Source organism: Cynocephalus volans, chromosome 3 (genome assembly GCF_027409185.1).
Source record: "Cynocephalus volans isolate mCynVol1 chromosome 3, mCynVol1.pri, whole genome shotgun sequence".
NCBI lineage: Eukaryota > Metazoa > Chordata > Mammalia > Dermoptera > Cynocephalidae > Cynocephalus > Cynocephalus volans.
Window position 1 is genome coordinate 43,449,428 of NC_084462.1, and position 22,396 is coordinate 43,471,823.

The 22,396-nt window shown below is 39.5% G+C and overlaps 1 protein-coding gene across 1 annotated transcript in view; it reads left to right on the forward strand.

Annotated features, from left to right (window-relative positions):
• Positions 1–22,182, forward strand: part of CERS3 (ceramide synthase 3) — a 69,855-nt gene extending 47,673 nt beyond the window's left edge. Inside the window, exon 10 of the mRNA XM_063091649.1 lies at positions 21,809–22,182. Within this exon, the coding sequence (XP_062947719.1) occupies positions 21,809–21,976 (168 nt within the window). The 3' untranslated portion in view covers positions 21,977–22,182. The remainder of the gene's footprint in view (positions 1–21,808) is intronic.
• The last annotated feature ends 214 nt before the right edge of the window (positions 22,183–22,396 follow it).

Below are 22,396 nucleotides of genomic sequence, written 5' to 3' on the forward strand. Positions count from 1 at the left end.
CTGAAAGCCTGGCCCGAGACATGTCATTTCCAACAGGCCTTGGCCTCAGTATTGCTCCGAGCAACTGGTTGCTTCTGTAATGTTTTCAGTGTGAGCCTGGCAACGTGCTCCTGTCTTTCAAGGGAATAAATTGGCTATGCTCGGTCATTTAGCTGGGTTGGAATCACTGGCCCAACTCCAGAGTGGGACTGAGGCCTGGCTGCAGTGGGGACATTGGCTAAGGTCAGAACTGACCCTATGTGGGAGCTACAACAGGTGGCCACCTACCTAATAACTGGAAAGCAGCCTCCCGCTCCGCCTACACTGGATGGATACTGGCTGGTAGAAAGAATGTGAAGAAAGTACAGGCTCCGGGAGGGCCCCAGGATTTCGGCTGTCCAAAGGAAGAGGGCAGCGTAGGGACTGAAACCGCAGGGAGGCCTGGAGCAAGCTCCGCCTGCTTTGAAGCTTCCCCTTGCCCTGTTCTTCTTCCCCACGTCAGCTGAGAGTGCGTGTGTGCGCGTGCGTGCACGTGGTGTGCACACGCAGGAGGACTTGGGGTGCTCTGGGCTGGGCAGAGGGAGAAGTTGAACTGTGATATGGCTGCAAAAGAGGCCTCACCACCCTCTCGAAAGCTGCAGAACGGGGTGGCCCCTCAGAGATACCCACTTGAGGCAAGAGTGCTGGGCCTCTGTCCCCAGACATTGGCCTGCCACTGGGTGTGGGCTGCCCTCAGGAGGGGAGACATAGCTGAACAAGGCAGCCCAGCCAAGGGCCACCCCAGGGAGGGGCAGAGAGGCGGGGCTGCCGCAGCAGGGTTAGCGCCCCTGTGCCGAGGGCCTGTGCCCACCCCGTCCACCGGGCCTCCCTCCTGCCCTCCCGCCCCAGGTGCGAGGCCGGCCCAGGCGGAGGACGCGCGTCCCCGACATCAGAGCGCCCCAGCCACCCGAGGGCTGCAGTCCCAAACGCTTCCTCAGACGCGAGGCCCTGCAGAAGACATTGTTTTTTGACTCTTGTCTTCTCAGCGGGCTAACTGTTCCGCCGTCCTCACCCGGCTGAGGAGGGGTAAAGTGCTGTAAGTGAAGCTACTGTCCACACGCGAGGTGTGGAGGAGACAGTGTGTCACGCACCCGGAGCCACACAGTTTCTAGTGTCTGGCCAGCCTCAGTGCCACTTGTCCTCCCGGTTCCCCCGGAACCCCCGACGCTCGTGTCTCTCTGGCTCGGTGTCCCGGCGTGTGGGAAATGGGGTCCTCTGCCCCAGCCCGTCGGGGAGGCCTCAAAACCCTTTGCCGAGCCGTCTGGTAAGGACACCAGCCCTGCCAGGTTCTGCGGGGGAGGGGGCTGTTGGGGGCCGGGGGCGCAGTAGCCTGAGCCCCTCCCGGGACACCGTCCTAGGAAGGGGCTTGGAGTTGGGCCTGGCCTTGCCGAGAGGCGGGAAGAAGGCGCGGGGCCGCGCGGGCGGTGCAGACCAGGGGCGTTCGTTCGCCTGCCTCAGCCACTTGTTTCAGTCACCGGCAGCCCAGTGCTTACCTGGGAGCAGCCTGGAAGTCAGCAGGCCTGCCTCTAGCTCAGCGACACTACCGACGTCTGGGGCGGGACAACTCCTGGCATTGCAGGATGCTTAGTGCATCCTGGCCTCTACCCACTAGATGCCAGGAACACCCCGCCCCTAGCTAACTGTGTCTCCAGGTGTTGTCTCATGTCCTCTGGGGGAACTTTGCACTGGCTGAGAAGCACTGCCCATCTGCACATATGTCCACTTCCCTCCCGGGGGAGGTAGATCATGTTTTCTTCTCCAAGTACAGGAATAGTGTTGCTTCTGGATAGTTCAAAGGCCTAATTTTATTGTATCATTTATTTATTTACTCCTGTCCTTTGTGCTATTTTGTCATACAGTTTCATGCTGTAAATTATACACATAATATATATTTAATTACATTTAATTATATATAAAATGAATTCTACATTATATTGCTTTTTGCATTTTTTTTTTTTTGCTTTACACAGTCAATTATTTTCTAAAGCAATAAAAAATTTTTAAAAATATCTTTTATATTTACCTACAGACTTACCATTTCTGGCCCTCTTTATTCTTCTGTGTAAATACAAACGTCCATACAGTATCTTTTTTTTTCCCCTGTCTTTTTCCTGCATTAAGACAGTCATTTCTTGCAGTACAGGCTGGTGACTCATTATCTCAGCTTTTGTTTGTCAGAAAAAGTCTATTTTTTTCTTCATTTCAAAAATATATGTTTGCTGGGTTTAGAACACCAGGGTTTTGGGTTTTTTTTTTTTTTTTTCTTCCATACTTCAAAGCTGCTGCTCCACCATCTTCCAGCTTACATACTTTCTGGTGAGATGTTTACTATCTTTCAACTTTGTTATTCTAAATAATGTGTCTTTTTTTTTTTTTTTGGCTGCTTCTTTAATTTTTCTCTTTAGTACTGGATTTTAGCTATTTGATTATCATGTGTCTCAGTATATTTTTCTTTCTGTTTATTCTGCTTGGGGTTTGTTGAGCATCTTGAATCTGTGAGTTTATTGTTTTCTTCAAATTCAGATTTCAACAAATTTTTCAAAATGTCTTCTGTCATTCCCTTTCTGTTCTCTTCTTCTGGACCTTCAATGACTACTTATATTGGCCCACAAGTCATTGGAATTATGTTCATTTTTAGGCTTTTATTTTCCCTCTGTGCTTCATGTGTGAATAATGTCTACTGCTATGTCTTCAAGAATTTTTTCTTTTGTAGTATCTAATCTGCATCTGATTTATCTACTGTGATTTTTTATTTCAGATATTTTATATTTTACCTCTTTAAATTCCATTTTGGTCTTTTTTATATCTTCCATTTCTCTCCTTATGATGTTCCTGGTTTTCTCTACCTCCTTGAACACATATGACATATTTAATAGCTATTATAACATCTTTGTCTGCAAATTCTATCATTTGATATTTCTGGGTCTGTTTCAATTAATTGAATTTTCCCCTGGGTATGTGCCACATTTTCCAACTTCTTTCAAATCTTGCAATTTTTTTCTTGGACATCAGATATTTTGAATTCTACATTGTTGGATGCTGTATTTTGTTGGATTCCCTTAAATAGAGTTTGATTTTGGTTATGTTTGCATTTAAGTTACTTATACAGTTTCAAGCCTTGCTTTTAAGCTTTGTTAGGGTGAGTCCAGAATAGCCTTTAGTCTATGACATTAAGTTGAGCTCTTATTAGCATTCTACTTGATGCCCATGTATTAAGAGATTTTTGTCACTCTGGCTAGTGAGAAAACAACAACCTGCCAACACACTATGAGCTCCAGGGATTGTTTTGCCAACTCCTTCATGGTGGTTCTTTGCCTGGCCTCAGATGCTTTCCTCATTCACATGCACAGACCAGTACTCAGCTGAAGACTGACGGGGACCTAACTGCAATCTCTGGAGTGCATTCTCTCTTTCTTTTTCTCTCCCTCCCTTTATGTAGCTCCATTCTCTCTTCTCTCTAGTATTCTGCCCCATGAATTCTAGCTTCCATGGATTTGGTGAACTCCAATCTCAGTTTCCTTGACTCAGTGGCACCACTGGGCTCTGTTTGGGTTCTTTGCTGTGCTTTGGCTTAGAAACTGCACCAAGGCTATAAACTGGGTGTATTAGTTCATTTCTGTTGCTTATAACAGAATACCTGAAACTGGGTAATTTATAAAGAAATACAATATATTTCTTACCATTTTGGAGGCTGGGAGGTCCAAAGTCCAGAGAACACACCAGGTGAGGGCCTTTTCCTGGTGGTGACTCTGTAGTGACACCAGGTGTCACATGGTGAAATGTTTGAGCAAGAGAGAGAGACTAACCTCCTCACTTGCTCTCACTTTAAAACCATCAGAGCCATGCCCATTGCTCCATGAATGGATTGATCCATTCACAAGGGCTCAGTCCTCACAACGTAATCACCTCTTCAAAGTTCCATCTTTCAATTACCATAATAGGATTTCCCACCCTCTTATCACTGTCACAGTGGGGATTAAGTTTGTAATACATGAAACTTTGGGGGACACATTCAACTCATATCACTGGGGTGGTCACAGGGCTCCCTCTCTTCAGTTCTCTTTTCTTAGGGATCATAGTCACAAACTGCTTTCTGAACAGTGTCTAAAAATCATTGTTCTATATATTTTATCCAACTTTCTAGTTGTTGAAGGGTAGTGTAGTTATTATTTTTCCATGATGGCCAGAAGCAGAAGTCACAGTATTTTATTTTCTAAATAAAAAGAGTTAATATGCTTCATGAGGCAGTTTCAGTTTTCAAACAAGTATAACTGTCAGGTGGTTCCTGCTTTGTTTCTGATTTTTCCTTCTAGGCCACTGCTATCCAATAAAAATATAATGTGAGGCATATTACATACAATTTAAAAGTATCTAGTGGTGATATTTAAAAAATAATAAATAGGCAAAATTAATTTTAATAATATTATTTTTAATACAATATAAGAAAAATATTGTTTCAATTTTGCCCTGATATACCTTTTTTTTTTTGGTATGTATTCTGGGGTATGTTTGGGAGGATGGTAATCATGTTTAAGGCTAATATAGTGATTCAGCAATCAATACAAAAAAATTGTTAATGACTTTTTGTTTTTCCATATTAAGTCTTTGAAATCTGGTGTGGATTTTACACTTACAGCACATCTCAATTTGAACTGGCCACATTTCAAGTGCTCAGTGGCCACACATGGCTGGTGGCCACCATGTTGGGTGTTGCAGCTCCTGGCTCTGGAATAGCAATTCTGCTTCTCCTCTACTGCCTATGGGATGGGGGTGGGATATGTTCTTATCCCCTGTCTCATATGATCTCAGGTGTGATCTCTTCCTATGGGGTCCCCAGGGTTGTGCTCAATTTTAGCATGCTGGCTATATCCATTACCCTTCATTTTATACTCAAGGAAGCTTTTCAGTTTGTGAGGGAGGGAAGAGGATACTATTTTAGGGATAACTGCTCTTTATTTTTTAAATAAATCCTTTGTCTTGTTTCTCTTTTGCTTTAGCAGGATCCTTCATTTTCTTTTCTTATTTCCTTCGTTCCCGTCTCTGCTCATCTCCACGTACCACCTCTTTTCTCTGTACCCGACTCTCCCCCATGAGCTGTGCAAACTGCCACGCCCTGCCATCCCCCTATGGCTCTGTTTCTGCATGGGAAATATGTCCTGTTCTTTCAACCACCCCTCCTAAGGTGTGCTATGGAGGCTTTTCACCTACCTGATCACTCTCCTTTTCCATTTTATCCAGATTCTTTAAATGTTGTACCTAGAACTGAGCACAAGTTTTTTAGAAATGATCTGACTAATACAAAATCAAGCACGTCTCTTGTCTCTGCTTTTCTGAAAACTCTGCTTCCTTCAATGCAGCCTGGTTTTGTGTTTAGTTGCTGGTAGTTATGTTATGCTGTTAATTCATATTGAGCTTGAAATTGATGAAAATCTCTAACTCTTTTTCACGTGGGCTACTGTCACAATATGTCCTTCCCTTGGGAATTGTCTGGTAGTGGTGGTGGTGATTTTTCTTTTTTTTACCAGAAGTTAACATTCATTCTTCTTAAACTCCATTGTGCTTCATGAGGTTATCATCGATCCCTTTGTCTAAGAATGGGAAAGCATCATGTTTGGTAGCAGGTGCTTAAATGTTTCTGAGGAACTTTTGTTCAAAGGGCCTGTTAAAGAACTCAGGAGTATTCCATACAAGCCAGCTCATGAAAAAGTCATTATTATTTTGTCTAACATATATGTTAATCAGAGGGGAATTGTAATCATATTTAAGGCTAATACAAAATAAGGTATATTGCTTACACCCTAACAAAGATACTCTAGATTTACAGGTTTTTACTTTAGGTCAACTTGTTACACACTGGCTGTGTTGACTACAACTAGACTAGAATGGCCTGTGTAGTTTTAACAGAAAAATACTCACAGCCAGGCCCTAATTCACACCAATTAAATCAGAATCTATGGGAGTAGGATCCAAACATTAGAATTTTTGACAGTTGTCTTCTTCCCCCAACCTAAGTGATTCTAATTTGCATTCTGGGTTTAGATCCACTAGTGTAAGTAAAGAAAACAAGCTGTGTGTGTCCTCCACCACTGGAAAAGTGTCCATGGATACTTCTCCACTTACTGGGTTTACTTTCTAAAATGCAGAGATAGCTATACACTTCCCCACATTTGTAAAGTTAGTTGAAATGAACTAGCAAACACTCCCATCATGTAAATTTTAACTAGAATAGTAAACTTTCATGTTGGATAAGTGTTCTATGCTAAAAAAACACAAAAAAACCTTATAAATGAAAATGCAGACTGTTGAAATGCAGCACATTGAGATTCTTTCCTTTGTAGAAAAATAGAATTCGTTAAATAGTACATTTCCCTAGAAAGTTAAAAATATGATTCATTTTAGAAAATGATTTACTAATTATTTTAAAAGGACCATTTATTATATAAAGTGAGACAAACATAACTTTGTGTTGCCTTTCTGGACTGAAGAGTTACTCATGAAATATAGAGACTAAAAAAATCAAAGTTATTTGAAATAGTAGAATTTTATAACTTGAAATACCCTTAAGCAACCTTCTGCTTCCACTTTTTCTTTTCACAGAGAGCAGCAATCTAGAGAGGGGTTGTGGCCTAATGAGCAGCCCTGCTGACCAAAGTGTGGTCTGTGACAATCAGCATAGGCATCGCCCAGAGACTGTTAAAAATGCAACATCTCAGGCCCCACTAGCAACCTCCTGAGTGAGAATCTGTACTTTATCAAGAACCCTAGGTGACTCATTTTCACATTAAAGTTTGAGACACACTGGCCTAGAAAATTCATATTCCAGATTACTAAAGGGAAAAGGTCCACATATAGCCAGGTTTCAAAGAACCCAATTTAAATTTAATGTAACTCCTTTGAGGAGGAAAAAAAGGGTAAATTTTTGTTTGCTGTGACCTCGTCAGCTTGGATAAGAGTTAATGTAACAAAAAGCAATGTATTTAGTTAGTAGTTTTGAAAATTAAAGTCTGACTGAATGTACCTTTTTTTAAATACAGTTAAAGCTAAAAATTTGCTTTCAAAGCAACATAAAATGCTTATTATATTGCTCTTTGTTTCATTGCCAACTGTGGATTTGGACGTGGAGTCATTCACAAAGCACTGGGACATTATGAGTCATTCACAACCTCCTGAGCTTTTGACATGACTGCAAAGCCACGGATTCCTGAGCACAGAGTTCAATTACAGCATTTCAAAAACACAAGCCTATGAGTTTATTGACGCCACAGTTGCAGATGTCATTCACAGAGGTGTATGGAAGTGCTTTGGGCAGAGATTATTCATTTACTTGAAATGAGCATTTTATCTTACTAGCTAGCATTAGTGTATGTTTTTTCTCAGTGTCAAGGTTTATTTTGCTGGCTGTTTTTGCAATCATTTTTGAGGAATACAGACCAGGACCAGATGCTTACCTTAACCAAGAGGCAAATCATGTGTACTTGATAAAGATATATATATATATCTCCTAGAATCTTAAAATATATAAAAAACAAATGTCAAAAATAAAGCCAAAAGCATAGACATCCCGATTTGACTTTAAATTTATTGTACTCAGTAAAGTTTTTACTCAAATTTGTGACATTTTTGATTGTCACAAATGGGAGGTGCTACCAGTATCTAGTGGATAAGTGGAGATACTGCTAGACATCCTACACTGGGCAGAACAGTCCCCATGACAAAGAATTATCTGCCCCAATTATCAGCAGTGCTGAGGCTGAGAACCCTGGGATGAATGCGTGAGCTCTGTCTTCTGGTTGATTCCACTTTGTGGTTGGTGTGGTTCCCAAATTATTCATTGCTTTCCCACCTACCGGTGTCATTTTATCCAGAGAAAAGTGAGGTTTATGAAGGAGCAGCCAAACACACTATTTCTTGAGAAGCCAAGCTCTCCATAATTAGCTGGTTAGCATTTGTTCAGATGTAAATATTGTCAGTTTAAAACTACTTGAGTGATAATCACAAATGGTTGCCAGCTATTTTTTTTTTTTAAATAAGGCAACTGCCTTTGGAAAGGTGTGGTGGACTGAGAGAATGAGATGATGGCTAATTGTTCAGTGGTGACCGTGAACACGTGAACACGATTGCGTTGATGGCCATCTGCACAATGGCCTTCACTGCCTTCATTGTTTTGCACATAGGGGCTGGGAGGGCCCACCTGCTGGGGAGGAGGTGCTGGCCACGCCCAACAGGCATTCATCATTCACTCTTGTGCTCTTAGTGCCCACTGCTCAGCGCCTTGCTCTTGAGTATGCTGCTGCCCCATGTGCACCCCTTCCTCTGCAGGAGGCACAGGGCCCAAGTCCCAGCTACACAGCTTCTTGTCTCTCGTTCAGGATATCGCAGTTATGCGGAGGACTGCTTAGAAGAAGAAAACGAGCCAGGGTGTCTACTTAGTGGAGAATTTCACTCAGCATTGTAGCCAGAGTCCAGGACAGCGCTTCCCACCCTTCCTCACCTTGTGGTCCCTGAGAGCTGATGTCTGTACAGCACTCTAGGGTACCCTGAAGGGGGCACCCACAGAGGGAGGAGGCCACCACCATGCCCTTGGCTGTTCCTTGCCGTCTGCAGGGCTGAGGGGATCGGCATCTCAGCATATCTTCTAACTCTGTCAGGGCACATCAGTTGGGAATCTCTGGTGCAGAACAGTGTCATGTAATGGCCCCTCCACTATGGGCCAATAGGTGATAATGTTATGCATTTCCTTTTGAATGTGGGCTGGTGGGTTGGGGTTGTCTAAGAACAAATCAAGTTTTGTTTATTCTAGAGAAGGGCAGGCGAGAAACTTTTTGAATTTTTCTTACTCAGAAATCTTGCCAACAATAGCAGTCATGCTCCTCTGAGATAGGGGAGCAGCACTGTCCAGCAGGAACTATCTGAAGTCGCTGTCAAGTCCTGCTACAGAGGACTGTAGGTCAGGAGGTTTGTTTCAGGACCAAAACATGCAGCTGCATCTCCAAGGTCAGCTCGTGCAGCACAGCCCAGCTGACTGCTCTGCTCTCCTACTCGAGGTCACAGGAGTGGGCTTACCGACAGATCATGCCAGCCCAGAAACTGGATCCCAGCCACAGAGATCTGTTACGACTTGGGAATCACTAAAGAGTGCAGGGGCCTGTATCTTTGACATGTTTGGCTATAGCCACAAACTAAATTAGAGTATTGTTTTCTGCATTTTTAAACTTCACACAAATGGTTTGGTCTCGTATATATAATTGTGCAACTTGTTATTCTCACAACTTATAATATTATTCCTATTGGTGTGTGTCTCCTTGTGAACATGTGTGTGAATTTCTCTATAAGTGGAATTGCTAGGTCAAATTTACTGAGTGCAATTGGCTGGAAAACAAAGTTCCTCATAAAGGGCAGGAATCAAGGGTGATTTTTAGGTTTTGCCTTGAGCAACTAAGTGAATGGTAGTACAATTTGCTGAAATATGGGAGACCAGAGAAGAAAGTGGTATAAAGGGAGGAGACCAGAGTTTGATCAGACTCTTAGACAGATGAGAGGAGATTGTCTCACTATTCATTATTTGAGTTTGAAGCCTTGAAGAGAAGTCCATGCTGGGGATATAAATTTGGGAGTCATCTACCTTTATATGGTGTTTAATTAAATGTTGTGGTATTAGATTCACTCACTCATTCATTCACTCAACGGGTATATACTGAGTGCCTACCATGTACTAGATGAAATTACCTAAGAGAACCTGGGGAAGACAGATGGCACAGTCCAGTATATTCTAGCACTTCCTGTTCCCCTCTCTGTCTCTCTTCCTCTGCAGAGGTGAACACTTTCTTGAAGCTGGTGTCATTCCATCCATGCTTTTATACATTGATTATGTTTGGCTATAGCCACAAACATTAGAGTATTGTTTTCTGCATTTTTAAACTTTACACAAATGGCTTTATCTAGTATATATAATTGTGCAACTTGTTAGTTTCACCCCTTATAAAGATTATTCATATTGATATGTGTGTTCTTGTGAACACATATGTGAATTTCTCTATAAGTGGAATTGCTAGGTCAGATTTAATAGATGCTGCCAAATTATTTTTCAAATCAAGTGTATGAGAGTTTCTCTCTCCTCACATCCTCACCAACTTTTGGTATTATCAGACTTTTCAATATTTACCAGTTTGATGAACTTGAGATTTTATATCATTATTTTAATTTGCATTTTCCTGATTACTAAGAATGAGCATTTGTGTAGCTTATTAGTCATTTGTATTGCCCCTTTCATGAATTGCCTGGTCATATCCTTTGCCTGCTTTTCCATTAAATTTTTTTCCTTCTTAATGGTGCATATGAGTTCTTTGAGTTTTTTTTATATCTTAGATACTAATATTTGAAACAAGCTTTAACATTTCAATTTTAACACAAATTTTCTGAGCTTAATTGTCTGTCTTGCCATGATTATTTTCTAAATGTTGCTTACCTAAAATCACAGTGAAATTTTTTTCAAAATGTTTTTGCATTTATTTGGCCAATTAGATTTGTGGAACTTTCAGACTATGGAACCTAACTAAAGCTGTTTGTAAAGGATGTAAAATGTGGCATTTTGGAGAATACTCTAATTTTAATAGTTTTAATCCCCAAAGCAAATTATACTTATGTAATCGAATCATTTTCTGCATCCATCACAATTTGGTGATCCCAGAGAGTCTGGTGCACTTTTTATTTATTTTAGGTAATATGGAGCATACGCTAGAAATCCATGCATTTTTATCAAAAGCCACATGGTGTAATCTGGGTTCTGCTGCCACTAAACTGTGTCACTCAACTGGTTGGGACAGAGGCCTGGAGCTTTTATCTCATCTGGAAAATGAATATGTCAGACTAGATACTCTCCAGAGCCCATGTAGCACTAAAACTTACTTTTTATCTTAGAAGTTCATTTTTAAAGGCCTCTAAGTCTTAGCAAATTAAAATCATTTCTTAAGAAATTAGATACATTGATAGCAGTACGAAACCAGCAGTGGAAAATAGAATATGGGACAGTGTAAAAAGCAACTTTTGTGTCTGGCTCTGAAATTCAAAAGGAGGCATTCTGTATACCTGAACCAGTCACAAAAATTGGATCTGTTTTCTTCTACAAATAAGGGAACCATGAATAAGCCAATCTTAAGGTTATGTTTGAAGCAACTTGGATCTAAACTCCACAGGACTTAAAAGACTTAAGGCACCCCAAATAGTCAAAACGATCTTGAGAAAGAACAAAGCTGGAGGGCTTACACTTCCTGATTTTCAAACTTAGTTCAAAGCTACAGTAATAAAGACAGTGTAGTACTAGCATAAAGACAGACATATGGACACATGGAATAGAGTAAAGAGCACAGAAATAAACTCTCACCTATACAGCCAAGTGATTTTTGACAAGGGTGCCAAGACCATTCAAAGGGGAAAAGACAGGCCTTTCAACAAATGGTGCTGGGAAAACTAGATATCAGCATGCAAAAGAATGAAGTTGGATTCTTACCTAACACCATATTCAAAAATGAACTCAAAAAACTCAAAATGGATCAAAGACCGAAATGTAAAACCTTAAACTATAGAACTCTTAAAAGAAAACTTAGGGCAAAATCTTCATGATGCTGTATTTGTCAGTGATGTCTTGGACATGACACCAATGGGACAGGCAATGAAAGAAAAAATAAGCAAATTGGACTTCATGAAAGTTAAAAAATTTGAGGCATCAAAAGACAGTATCATCAAAGTAAAAGGCAACCCTCAAAGTGGGAGAAAGCATTTGTGAATTACATAGCTGTTAAGGAAGTAATATCCAGAATGTATAAACTCCTAAAACTCAACAACAACAATAAAAAAAAAAACCCCAAACAACCTGATTCAAAAACGGGGAAGGACTTAAATAGACATTTATCTAAAGATGTCCAATAAGCACATGAAAAGATGCTCAACATCACTAATCATTAAGGAAATGCAAATCAAAACTATAATGAGATCTACCTCACACCCATTAAAATGGCTATCAAAAAAAATAACAAAATAACAAATGTTGCTGGAATTGTAAAATGGTACAGTCATTGTGAAAAACAGTATAGTGGTTCTTGAAAAAATTAAACATAGAATTACCGTACAATCAAGCAATTCCATTTCTGGGTGTATATCTAAAGGAGTTGAAAACAGGGACACAAACATATTTGCATACCAATGTTCATAGCAGCATTATTAACAATAGCTAAAACATAGGAGCCACCCAAGTGTCCATTGACAAATGAATGGATAAACAACATGTGGTATATCCTTACAATGGAATTTTATGCAGCTTTAAATAGAAAGGAAATGCTAATACACGCTACAACACGAATGAATTTTGAGGACATTACGCTAAGTGAAAGAAGCCAATCACCAAAGGACAAATACTGTATGATTCCACTTATATAGGTACTTAGAGTAGACAAAATCGTAGTGACAGAAAGTTGAATGATGGTTGCCAGGGGCTGGGAAAAGGGGGGTGGGGTAGGGAGTTAGTGTTTAATGGGTACAGAGTTTAAGTTTCACAAGATGGAAAGAGTCCTGGGGATGGATGGTGATGATGGTTGTGCAGCATTATGAACATATTTAATATCACTGAACACACTTAAAAATGGTTAAGATGATCATTTTTATGCCATGTGTATTTTACCAAAATAATTTTAGAAAAAGACTTTAGGCAGTGCTTTGGCACTTCAGGACAAAGGAAGCCCGGGATGTTGTCTTGTATTATGTGTCTAAGAGATTTGACACCAGCCAAAGCTAATTACCACGTGATATTACAGGTTCGATCATTTTTTCATGACACCTCCACCCCCCCAAAAAAAGGACAAATAGAAGTTGGAAGTATGTTTGTTGCTTTAGGGATACTCCAGTTCTTGGAATGAGCGAGTCTTTGAATGTGAGACAATTCATGTCTATATTTCTGCTTCTAGAACACATCCTTAAAAGGAGAATTTTGACTTTGACATGACTTTTATCAGGGGAAGGTCATTTTGACCCAATTTCAGGGTTTTCTGTTTCTCCTAGTGTATGGGATGCTCTCAGACTGATTGGGGGCCTCCCTTCATGTTAACCTTGATTTCAAGCCCATCCTCTCAATACCAGTCTCCTCTGTCCACTTGGAGTGTCAAACTGACAATATTTGCCAGTACTGGTTCTAGTTAGTGATGTGAGAGCTCCAAAGCCCCTAGGAAGACTACTAACAAGGTCTCCACTAAGCTAGTAATTTGTTCTTCATTCTTTTCACCATCCTTTTGTGTAACCATAGGTAGTTATGGGCCGGGGGTGGGGGAGGACCCTTAAAAGACCTTGCAAAAATGATGTTCATCCACTTCCAACTGTGGAATGAATAATATTGTTAATAACTTATTCTAGAGGACCCATGGCATTTTTGGAGAAAGTTCAGTGGAATGGCTAGATACCTTTACTAGTTCTAAAAAGTAAGTTATCTGAAGTTATCTGAATAGTATAATGCTTTCTTTAATGGTGGTTGCTAAAACCTTCACCACCGGGGCGCTCAGTCTAGCAGGTAGCAGGCATCTGTGCTGCAACACGCTCTGGCAAGCATGAGAGATTGCACAAAGTCACTGCAGCCCGTGGCTGCTGAAGCCTCGGCCCACCCTTCACTTTTCAAAGAAGGGTTTGGATCTGTAGTGGATTGAATTATGTCCCCCCAAAACTCCCCGAAACTTGAATTGTGTCCCCCAAGTTTTGTGTATTAGAAACTTAGCCTTCGCTGTGACTGTTAAGAAGGTGGGAAATCCTATTACGGTAATTGAAAGGTGGAGCCTTGAAGAGTGATTAGATTGTAGGACCATGCAGTAATGAATGGATTAAAATAGTGGTCAGGGGCATGGTTCTGAGGGCTTTAGAGGAGAGTCTGCCTCTTGCTCTCTCTGCTTCCACAGTCTTGCAATGTGAGACCCCTGGGTCACTGTTGCAACCACCAAATGGATTTTGGACCTCCCAGCCTCAGAAACTGTAAGCGATAAATTTCGTTTTCTTTATAAATTACCCAGTTCCAAGAATTTTGTTATAAGCAACAAAAATGGACTAATACAGGACCCTTCTCTATGCATGTGTTTTCTTGGGATTTGTAGAAGGGTTCAGGGCCAACAATTTGGGTGAGACGAGTTACAATAGCCCAGTAACAAAACCTAAGAGTAAGGGTTGTTGGAATGTGAAGATCAAAAAGTGATAAGTGTAATAAAATGAAAGAAGCTGGTTGATTTCAAGAAATGGAGCCATGCTGGTTGTTCAGGCGAGGTCTTGGCACTCAGCCAAAGCAGACAGGTAGAAGTCCAGAAAATACTGTGGCTTGACCTTTAGCAAGTATGTAGATTCCTAGAGCAAGCTTGATTTTGTTTTTTATCTCTAAGTGTTTTAATTGCAAGAAAATATTTTTAATTGTAAAATGATTTAAGAATATGTATTGTGATCTACATCTATTCTCAAGCTTTTCTAATTTCAGCTGATTTTTCAAATCTTTAAGGTATGCTTTTTCTAGCATACCTTAGCCAATGTTTTTCAAATTGTGAATTGCAATTCATTATAATAGGTTGTCAAATCTGCTTGGTAGATCTCAACTATTGTTTTTACATGAAATAGAATTTAGAACATGACAGTGTTTGTCTCACCTAGTAAAAATCATTAATTAGGGAGATTTTCATTATCTCAAATTTTATGCCTAAAGGCCAGTGCTGATGGCACTCACGGCAGGGTCAGAATGGGGGTGAGAAGGTGTAGTGAGACAGCTGGTGCTCAGCACAGGAGAAGGAAAAGAGAGGGTGCTTTCTTATACAAAGAACTCTTCTCAAGCAGAGTAGGGTTGTCTGCCTCCTGGGTGCCCTTTCTCTCCACCTATTTGTGCAGTCTACTCCAGCAGGGGTCTGTAGATCATTGTGGTTCAAGGTGTCTAAGCTTAGGGTCTGGATTTTCATCTTGTCTGACTCTCATAGCTGTGTGACCTTGTAAAAGTTACTTAACCCCTCTGAGCCATAGTTTCTTCTCATTGAAATTAAAGAGCATGGCTTTTATGTCCTATGGTTGTGAGGAGGAAATATTATTGTTCATACTAACTGCTTAGTCCAGTGCCCGGCAATGGTAAGCCGTTTAAGTGTCATTGCTGTTACTGTTACATGGAAGATGGCATGTACAGGTAGAATTGAATATAAAGTGACATTTTAGTAATATTTGAATAATGTGCAATTTCCAATTTATGTTATTCAAGTTTGCATAACATGCAACCACTTTATACTTCCATCTGACAAACTCCCCACCAGGAAATCCACAGGGATCCTTTCTGAGCTTGATTCATTATCTAAGGCAATGGTTCTCAATCCTATTAGATCAACATCCCTCTATTAGCCTGAAATTAAGTTCCTAGGAAATATAATTTGCCTATGATCATAATTTCAAAAAACAATATGATGCCCCAATTATAATAAAAAAGAGATAAGTTGAAAGACATTTCTGATAATATATGCATTTCTTGTATAAAATGTGTGCACTCTACATTCCTACACTAGAAAACATAATGAAGCTGACAGATGCTTGTGCTTGCTTATATGTAGAATACAAGTGCAGACTGATGCAGGTGTGTTGTGCAGGTGACTCAAATGTCATTGGCAGCATTGCCATCAGTGACATGGTTTTTCTAGAATTGTGAGGTTCCAAACAAAGCAAAGTATAGCCTTCCTTTGACTTACATACATACTTGCATTCCTGGAAAATTCATAATATATTAAAACCATGCAAAAATTTCTGTGCTTGAATTAAAATGGAGTTAGGTTCTAGGCTTGGATAGTTATGAACAGGGTTTTCACTATGCACACGTCTGGCAGGATATGTGGATGTCATGTGCCTCTGCGCACTAAGAGGCAGGAATGTTCCCCAATTTCTGTGACCATGAAGGTGCCATAAAGTTCAAAAGGCCCCATATGGTCCAGGACCTCTTCGTAGATGTGAGGTGCTGGAGGATGTGGTTGGGGTAGGGCTGGTTTCTCTCTCAGCTAACACAGCTCTCCAAGTCCTGGAGAAATGGCTGGGTAGATGCCAGTATGCCTTTCTGGAGGGAAATTCAGTTCTTTGCTCTGATTTGAGTTTCCCCTTGTTCCCTACAAAAATCTTTTGAGAAAGGAAAAGGAGGCCTCAGGGGCACCAGACATGAAAGTAAGTGTCAGCCAAGCACGGCCGTTTCCTGAAAGACTTTGTAGGAGGCAACACTTTTGATCCCAGCTGCCAGAATATCAGAGAAAGGTTGCCCTTCTCCGTTGCATCTTAACTGAGGAGATGCCAAGTTTATTCCTCAGTGTTTACAGTGAGGCTTGTTTATTTTGAGACCCTTTCTGTATTGTTGTGGAAAAACAGAAAAAACAGAGAAGAGCGCCATGAAGTTAAGTCTCAGTGACGAAGCCAGCAGAATGTGTGCACGTTGGTTTTTTTAAAAGCCATGTTTGCATGAAGATTGCGCACAGAGGAGGTATTTGGTTACACATATCCCAAGACTGATAGGAGGTGGTCACTGTTAGTCTGCAGGTCACAGAAGAAAAAGTAACTCATATGGTTACAGATGTCATCTTGAAAAATGATGTGTGCGGAAACAGCTTCCACCTTCCATATATATATATTTCTTTTTGGGGTTTTTTTTTTTTTTTTCTAAGCTGGGTTTAATAGAGACGTTTGTGAACTGGCTAAAAGGGTGACCCTGGGGTCATATCCATCACTGGACTTGCACAGAGTTTGAGTTCTCTTATTTGTTTTAGTATTCATACCATGTTTTATCTTTCACAAGATGAGGGCTGACCTATCGCAATTCCACCTCAGGGGAAATATTATTCTTCTAGCAGATTTTCTTGCAAAATTACTTTGAGAAACCATGACAGAAATGGAAGAAACAACTCTTAATTAGAACTGTCCTTGAAGAAGTTCATACATGAAAAAGACAGAAAACATCCTGATTATCAGCAATATCCACGAGTAATATTTTACTTAGCAAATGGTTTAGAGAGAACCATAGTGTCTGCTTTGTAAAAAGAAATTCTTTTAAGTTATATTTTTAAAATTATTATCAGTTACATAGACTTTTTTCTGTTGTTGTACAGTTCTGTGAATTTTAACACACGTATAGATTTGTGTAGTTACCACCATAATCAGGACACAAAACAATTCCACCACCCCAAATACCTCTTTTCTCTAACCCAGTTCCTGGCAACGACTTATCTGCTCTTGATCCCTATGGTTTTATCTTTTTGAGAATGTCATGTAAATGGCATTAGTACCCTATGGGATATAGTAGGTAACCTTTTGAAACTAACATTTGTTACTCAGCATGTCTTTGAGATTCATCCAACTTCTTATGTGTCAATAGTTTGTTCCATTTTATTGTTAAGTAGTATTTCATTGTAAGGATGTACCACCGTTTGTCCATTTCCAGTTGAGGAACATTTGGGTTGCTTCCAATTTGGGGCAATTACAGATAGAGCTCTTATAAAATTTTGTTTTTGTGTGAACATAAGTGTTCATTTCTCTAGGATAGATACTCAAGAGTAGGACTGCTGAGATGTACAGTAAGTGTATCTTTAACTTTATAAGTAACTGCCAAACTGTTTTCCAGAGTGTCTGCACCATTTTGTATTTCGACCAGCAGTGCATGAAAATTCTGGTTGTTGTGCATCCTTGCCAGCACTTGATATTATCAGTATTTTTAATTTTAGCTATCTAATGGGTTTGTAGTTGTATTTATCATGGTTTTAATGTGCATTTTTCTAATGGTTAATAATGTTGAACATCTCATATGCTTATTTGTCATCCTGTATCCCTTTGTTGAAGTGCCTGTTTTTATGCCTTTTGCCCATTTTTAAAATTGGGTTATTTGTTTTCTTATTGTTGACTTTTGAGAGTTCTTTATTATGCATACAAGTTGCATATGTGATTTGTAAATATTTTCTCCCAATTTGCAGCTTGTCTTTTCACTCTCGGAATAGTGTCTTTCATATAGCAAAAGTTTTTAATTTTGATGAAGTCTGGTTTATCAATTTTTTCTTTTCAGGAGTATTCTTTTTGTGCCATCTCTAAGAACTCATTGCCCAACCCCAGGTCATGGGTTTTCTTCTAATTTCTTCTAAAAGTTCTAAAAGTAAAAAGTATTTTACATTTTACATTTAAATCTACAATCCATTTTGAGTTGACTTTTGTTTAAGGTATGTCAGTTAGGTCAAAGTTTACTTGTTTCCTATGGATGTCCAATTGTTCCAATGCCATTTGTTGAGAAGACTATCCTTTCTTCATTGAATTGCTTTGGACCTTTGTCAAAACTCAGTTCACCATACTCGTGTGGATCTATTTCTAGAGTCTCTAATCTGCTCCACTAATCTATGTGTTTACCCCTTTGTTAATACCATCCCTTCTTGATTCCTGTACCTTTATAGTAAGTCTTGAAATGGGAGAGTATAAGTCCACCTCATTTTATCCTTTTTTTTCAGAATTGCTTTTGCTATTCTATTTCCTTTGCCCCTTTGCCTCTTCATATAAATTTTAGAATCAGCTTGTCTGTAGCTACAAAAAAAACAAACAAACAAAAAAAAACCTGCTGAGATTTTGATTGGTATTATGTGAAATCTACAGACCCATTTGGGGATAATAAACATTTTACTATGTTGAGTCTTCCAACCCATGAACATAGTATATCTCTCTAATTATTTGGGTCTTAATTTCTTTCATAATAGTTTTGTAGGTTTTACATACAAGTCCTATACATGCTTTGTTAGGTGTATACCTAAGTATTTCATTTTCAAAAACAATCATAAATGTTATAGATTTTTAAATTTCAATTTTTAACTGGACACTACTAGTTGTGTTAGTTTTCTATGGACACTGTAACAAATTACTACAAACTTGGTGATTAAAACAATAGAAATGAACAGTAGTTCCCCCTTATCTGTAGTTTTGCTTTCTGTGGTTTCAGTTAACTGTGGTCAACTGCAGTTCAAAAATAATTAAGTATGATCAGTTATTCTGGGGGGAAGAGAGAGAAACCATATTCACATAGATTTTACTATGTATATTATTATAATTATTCTATTTTGTTATTAGTTATTGTTAATCTCTTACTGTGACTAATTTATAAATTAAACTTTATCATAGGTATGTATGTATAGGGAAGAGCATAGTATATATAGGGTTCGATAGCATCCATGGTTTCAGGCTTCGACTGGGGTCTTGGAACATATCCCCCAAGGATAAGGGGGTACTACTGTATTCTCTCAAAGTTCTGGAGGCCAGAAACCTATAATTAGTTTTGAGCTGAAACCAAGGTGTTAGCAGGGTTGTGCTACCTCCAGAGGCTCTAGGGGAGGATCTGTTCTCTGCCTCTTCTAGCTTCTGGTGGCTGCCGCCCTTCCTTGGATTGTAACTGCATCATTTCAGTCTCTTGCTCTGTCTTCATATTGCCTCTCCTCTGTGTGTCAAATATCCCTCTGCCTCTCTTTTATAAGGACACTTGCAATGGCATTTAGGGCCCACCTGGATAATCCAGGATAATCTTATCTCATAATCCTTAATCACAGCCGCAAAAACATTACCATAACAGGTAATGCTCACGGGTTCCAGGGATTAAGACCTAATATCTTTGAGGATCTTTGCAAGCCTACCACATTAGTGTTTAGTAAGTGAGGTTTTGTGTGTGTGTGCATGTGTGTGGGATTTTGTGTGTTGAATTTGTATACTGCAATCTTGCTAAACTCAATTATTTTGTAGGAGTTTTTTAGATTCCTTGAGATTTTCTACATAGACAATCATGACATCTGCAAATAGGGATGCTTTTATTTCTTTCTTTCTGATCTGTATGACTTTTATTTCTTTTTCTTGCTGTCAAGCTAGGGCTAGGGCTCACAGACCCTAAAAACCCATTGTACAGACTGGGTCACAAACCCCTCACATGCAGGTCCATGAGCTAAGTAATAGGAAAAGATCCTGGGAGCTGTGGGTAGAAAATTAATAGGCTTTATTCTGAGCTAGGAGCAGTCGCCCTAATGGCCTCTGGGAGTGTCCCAAGGAGCGCTGTGTATCAGAACTGTTAGTCCTTTATACTTAAGTCCATAACCCAGGACACCTGGGTACCCATATGCAATTACATTAGATAGTAACCAAGGAACACCTGAGTGCATGTGGATATTTACATCAAATGCTTGGCAAGATTCTGAACATCTGAGGGGCTCTGACCATTTTCCTATGTTTTCCCTACAATTGCCCTGTTATATTAAATAAGACTTCCAATACAATGTTGAATAGAAGTGTTAAAAGTGGACTTCCTTGCCTTGTACCTAATCCTAGGGGTAAAGCATTCCATCATTCACCTTTAAGTATGATGTTAGCTGTAAAATTTTTATAGATAGCCTTTAACAAGTTGAGGAAGTTCTTTTCTATTCTTTTTTGTCATGAATGCATGTGGAATTTTGTTGTGTCATTTTTCTACATTAATTGATATAATCATCTATTATTTTCTTCTTTATATTATTAATGATGGATTACATTGATTTCCAAATACTGAACAAGCCTTGCATTACTGGGTCAAATCCCACTTCATCATGGAGTATTATTATTTTTATACATTGCTTGTTTTGATTTGAATATTTTGTTGAGAATTTTTATGTCTATGTTCATTAGAGATACTAGTCTGTAGTTGTCTTATACTGTCTTTGCCTGGTTTTGGTATTATGGTAATTCTGGCCTCAAGATAAATTGGGACATATTCTCCCCTCTTCTGTGTTCTGGAAGAGATTGTAGAGATTTGGTGTTATTTCTTCTTTATATGCTTAGTAGAATTTGCCAGTGAAACCATTTGGGCCTGATGATGTTCTTTTTCAAAGGTTTTTAACTAGAAATTCAATGTTTTTCATAGTTTTATGACTATTCAGGTTATCTATTTCATCTTGGATGAGATTTGGCAGTTTTTGAGAAATTGGTCCATTTTATCTAAGTTGTCAAATGTATATGCATAGAATTGTTCATAGCATTCTGTTACTATTTTTATATTGTCTATGGTAGACAATATTTTTATAGTATCTATGGTCATACCCCTTTTTCTTTTTTGATAATTTGTGCCTTCCCTCCTTTTTTCTCTGTCAGTCTTGCGAGTGACTTATCAATGTCAGGGATCTTTTCAAAGAACTAGCTTTTGGTTTTATTGCTTCTCCTGTTGTTTATCTGTTTTCAATTTCATTGATTTCTTTATTATTTTCTTCATTTTACTTGCTTTGAGTTTATTTTGCTCTTCTTTTTTATTAAGGTTGAAGCTCAAGTTTGAGAACTTTCTTCTTTCCCAGTATAAACATACAACGCTACAAATTTCCTCTTAAGCACTGTTTTAGCTACACTCAGATTTTGATATGTTGTATTTTCATTTTCATTTAGTTCAAAATATTTTCTAATATCCTTGAAGGCTTACTCTTTGACCTCTTGATTGTTTAGATGTGTGTTGTTTAATTTCCAAGTGTTGTGAGATATTCCTTTTATCTCTTTGATACTGATTTCTAGTTTAATTCCATTATGGTCAGAAAACATACTTTGTATAATTTTAATTCTTTAAATTTGTTAACATGTGTTTTAGGACCCATGATATGGTCTACTTTGGTGAATGTTTGGTTGTTTGATATTGGGTGTTCTTTAAAGGGTGCCTGACCTCTAAACTGGGTCCATTTGTTTGCATAATCACTGAAGACTCTTCCTGGAATATTCTTGCTCACAGCCAATTCCTTTCTTTGTCCAGAATATCCAGGATGTGAGAAGTGACAATGAGGATGAGTATGAAGAGGAAGATGAAGAGGAGGAGGAGGAAGAAGAGAAAGAGGCTACCAAAGGCAAAGAGAGGGCCTGTTTGATGAATGGCCTAGGGGCCAACAGGCACCTCATTCCCAATGGGCAGCATGGCCATTAGCTCGAGGGCCATGTAACTCCCACAGCACAGTGTGCTGCCAGGACTGTTGGAAACCCAAGATGCTCCCCACGAATCACTGTGGCCTAGAGGACCCACAGGGACCCCAGATTCTTCCCTTCCCTCTGTCTAACCATACCTTCCCTCCCACCTAAGATGTGTTTACCAAAATGTTGTTAACTTGTGTTAAAGTGTTAAATATAAGCATGCCCATGGATTTTACTAAAGTTAGGACTCAGACTGGTCTCAGATTTCAAAGATTTCTCGAGAAAACCCATCAGTTCTGTTGTGTTTGTTCATGCATTTGAGACATTTGACTTTCTCGGGGTCTCACTTTGTTGCAGTCCCTTTCCCCTTCCCACCTTGCCTGTCCTCAGGATGCCTTGACAAGTGCTAAGTAAACCCACTTTTCCAGGTGTGTTT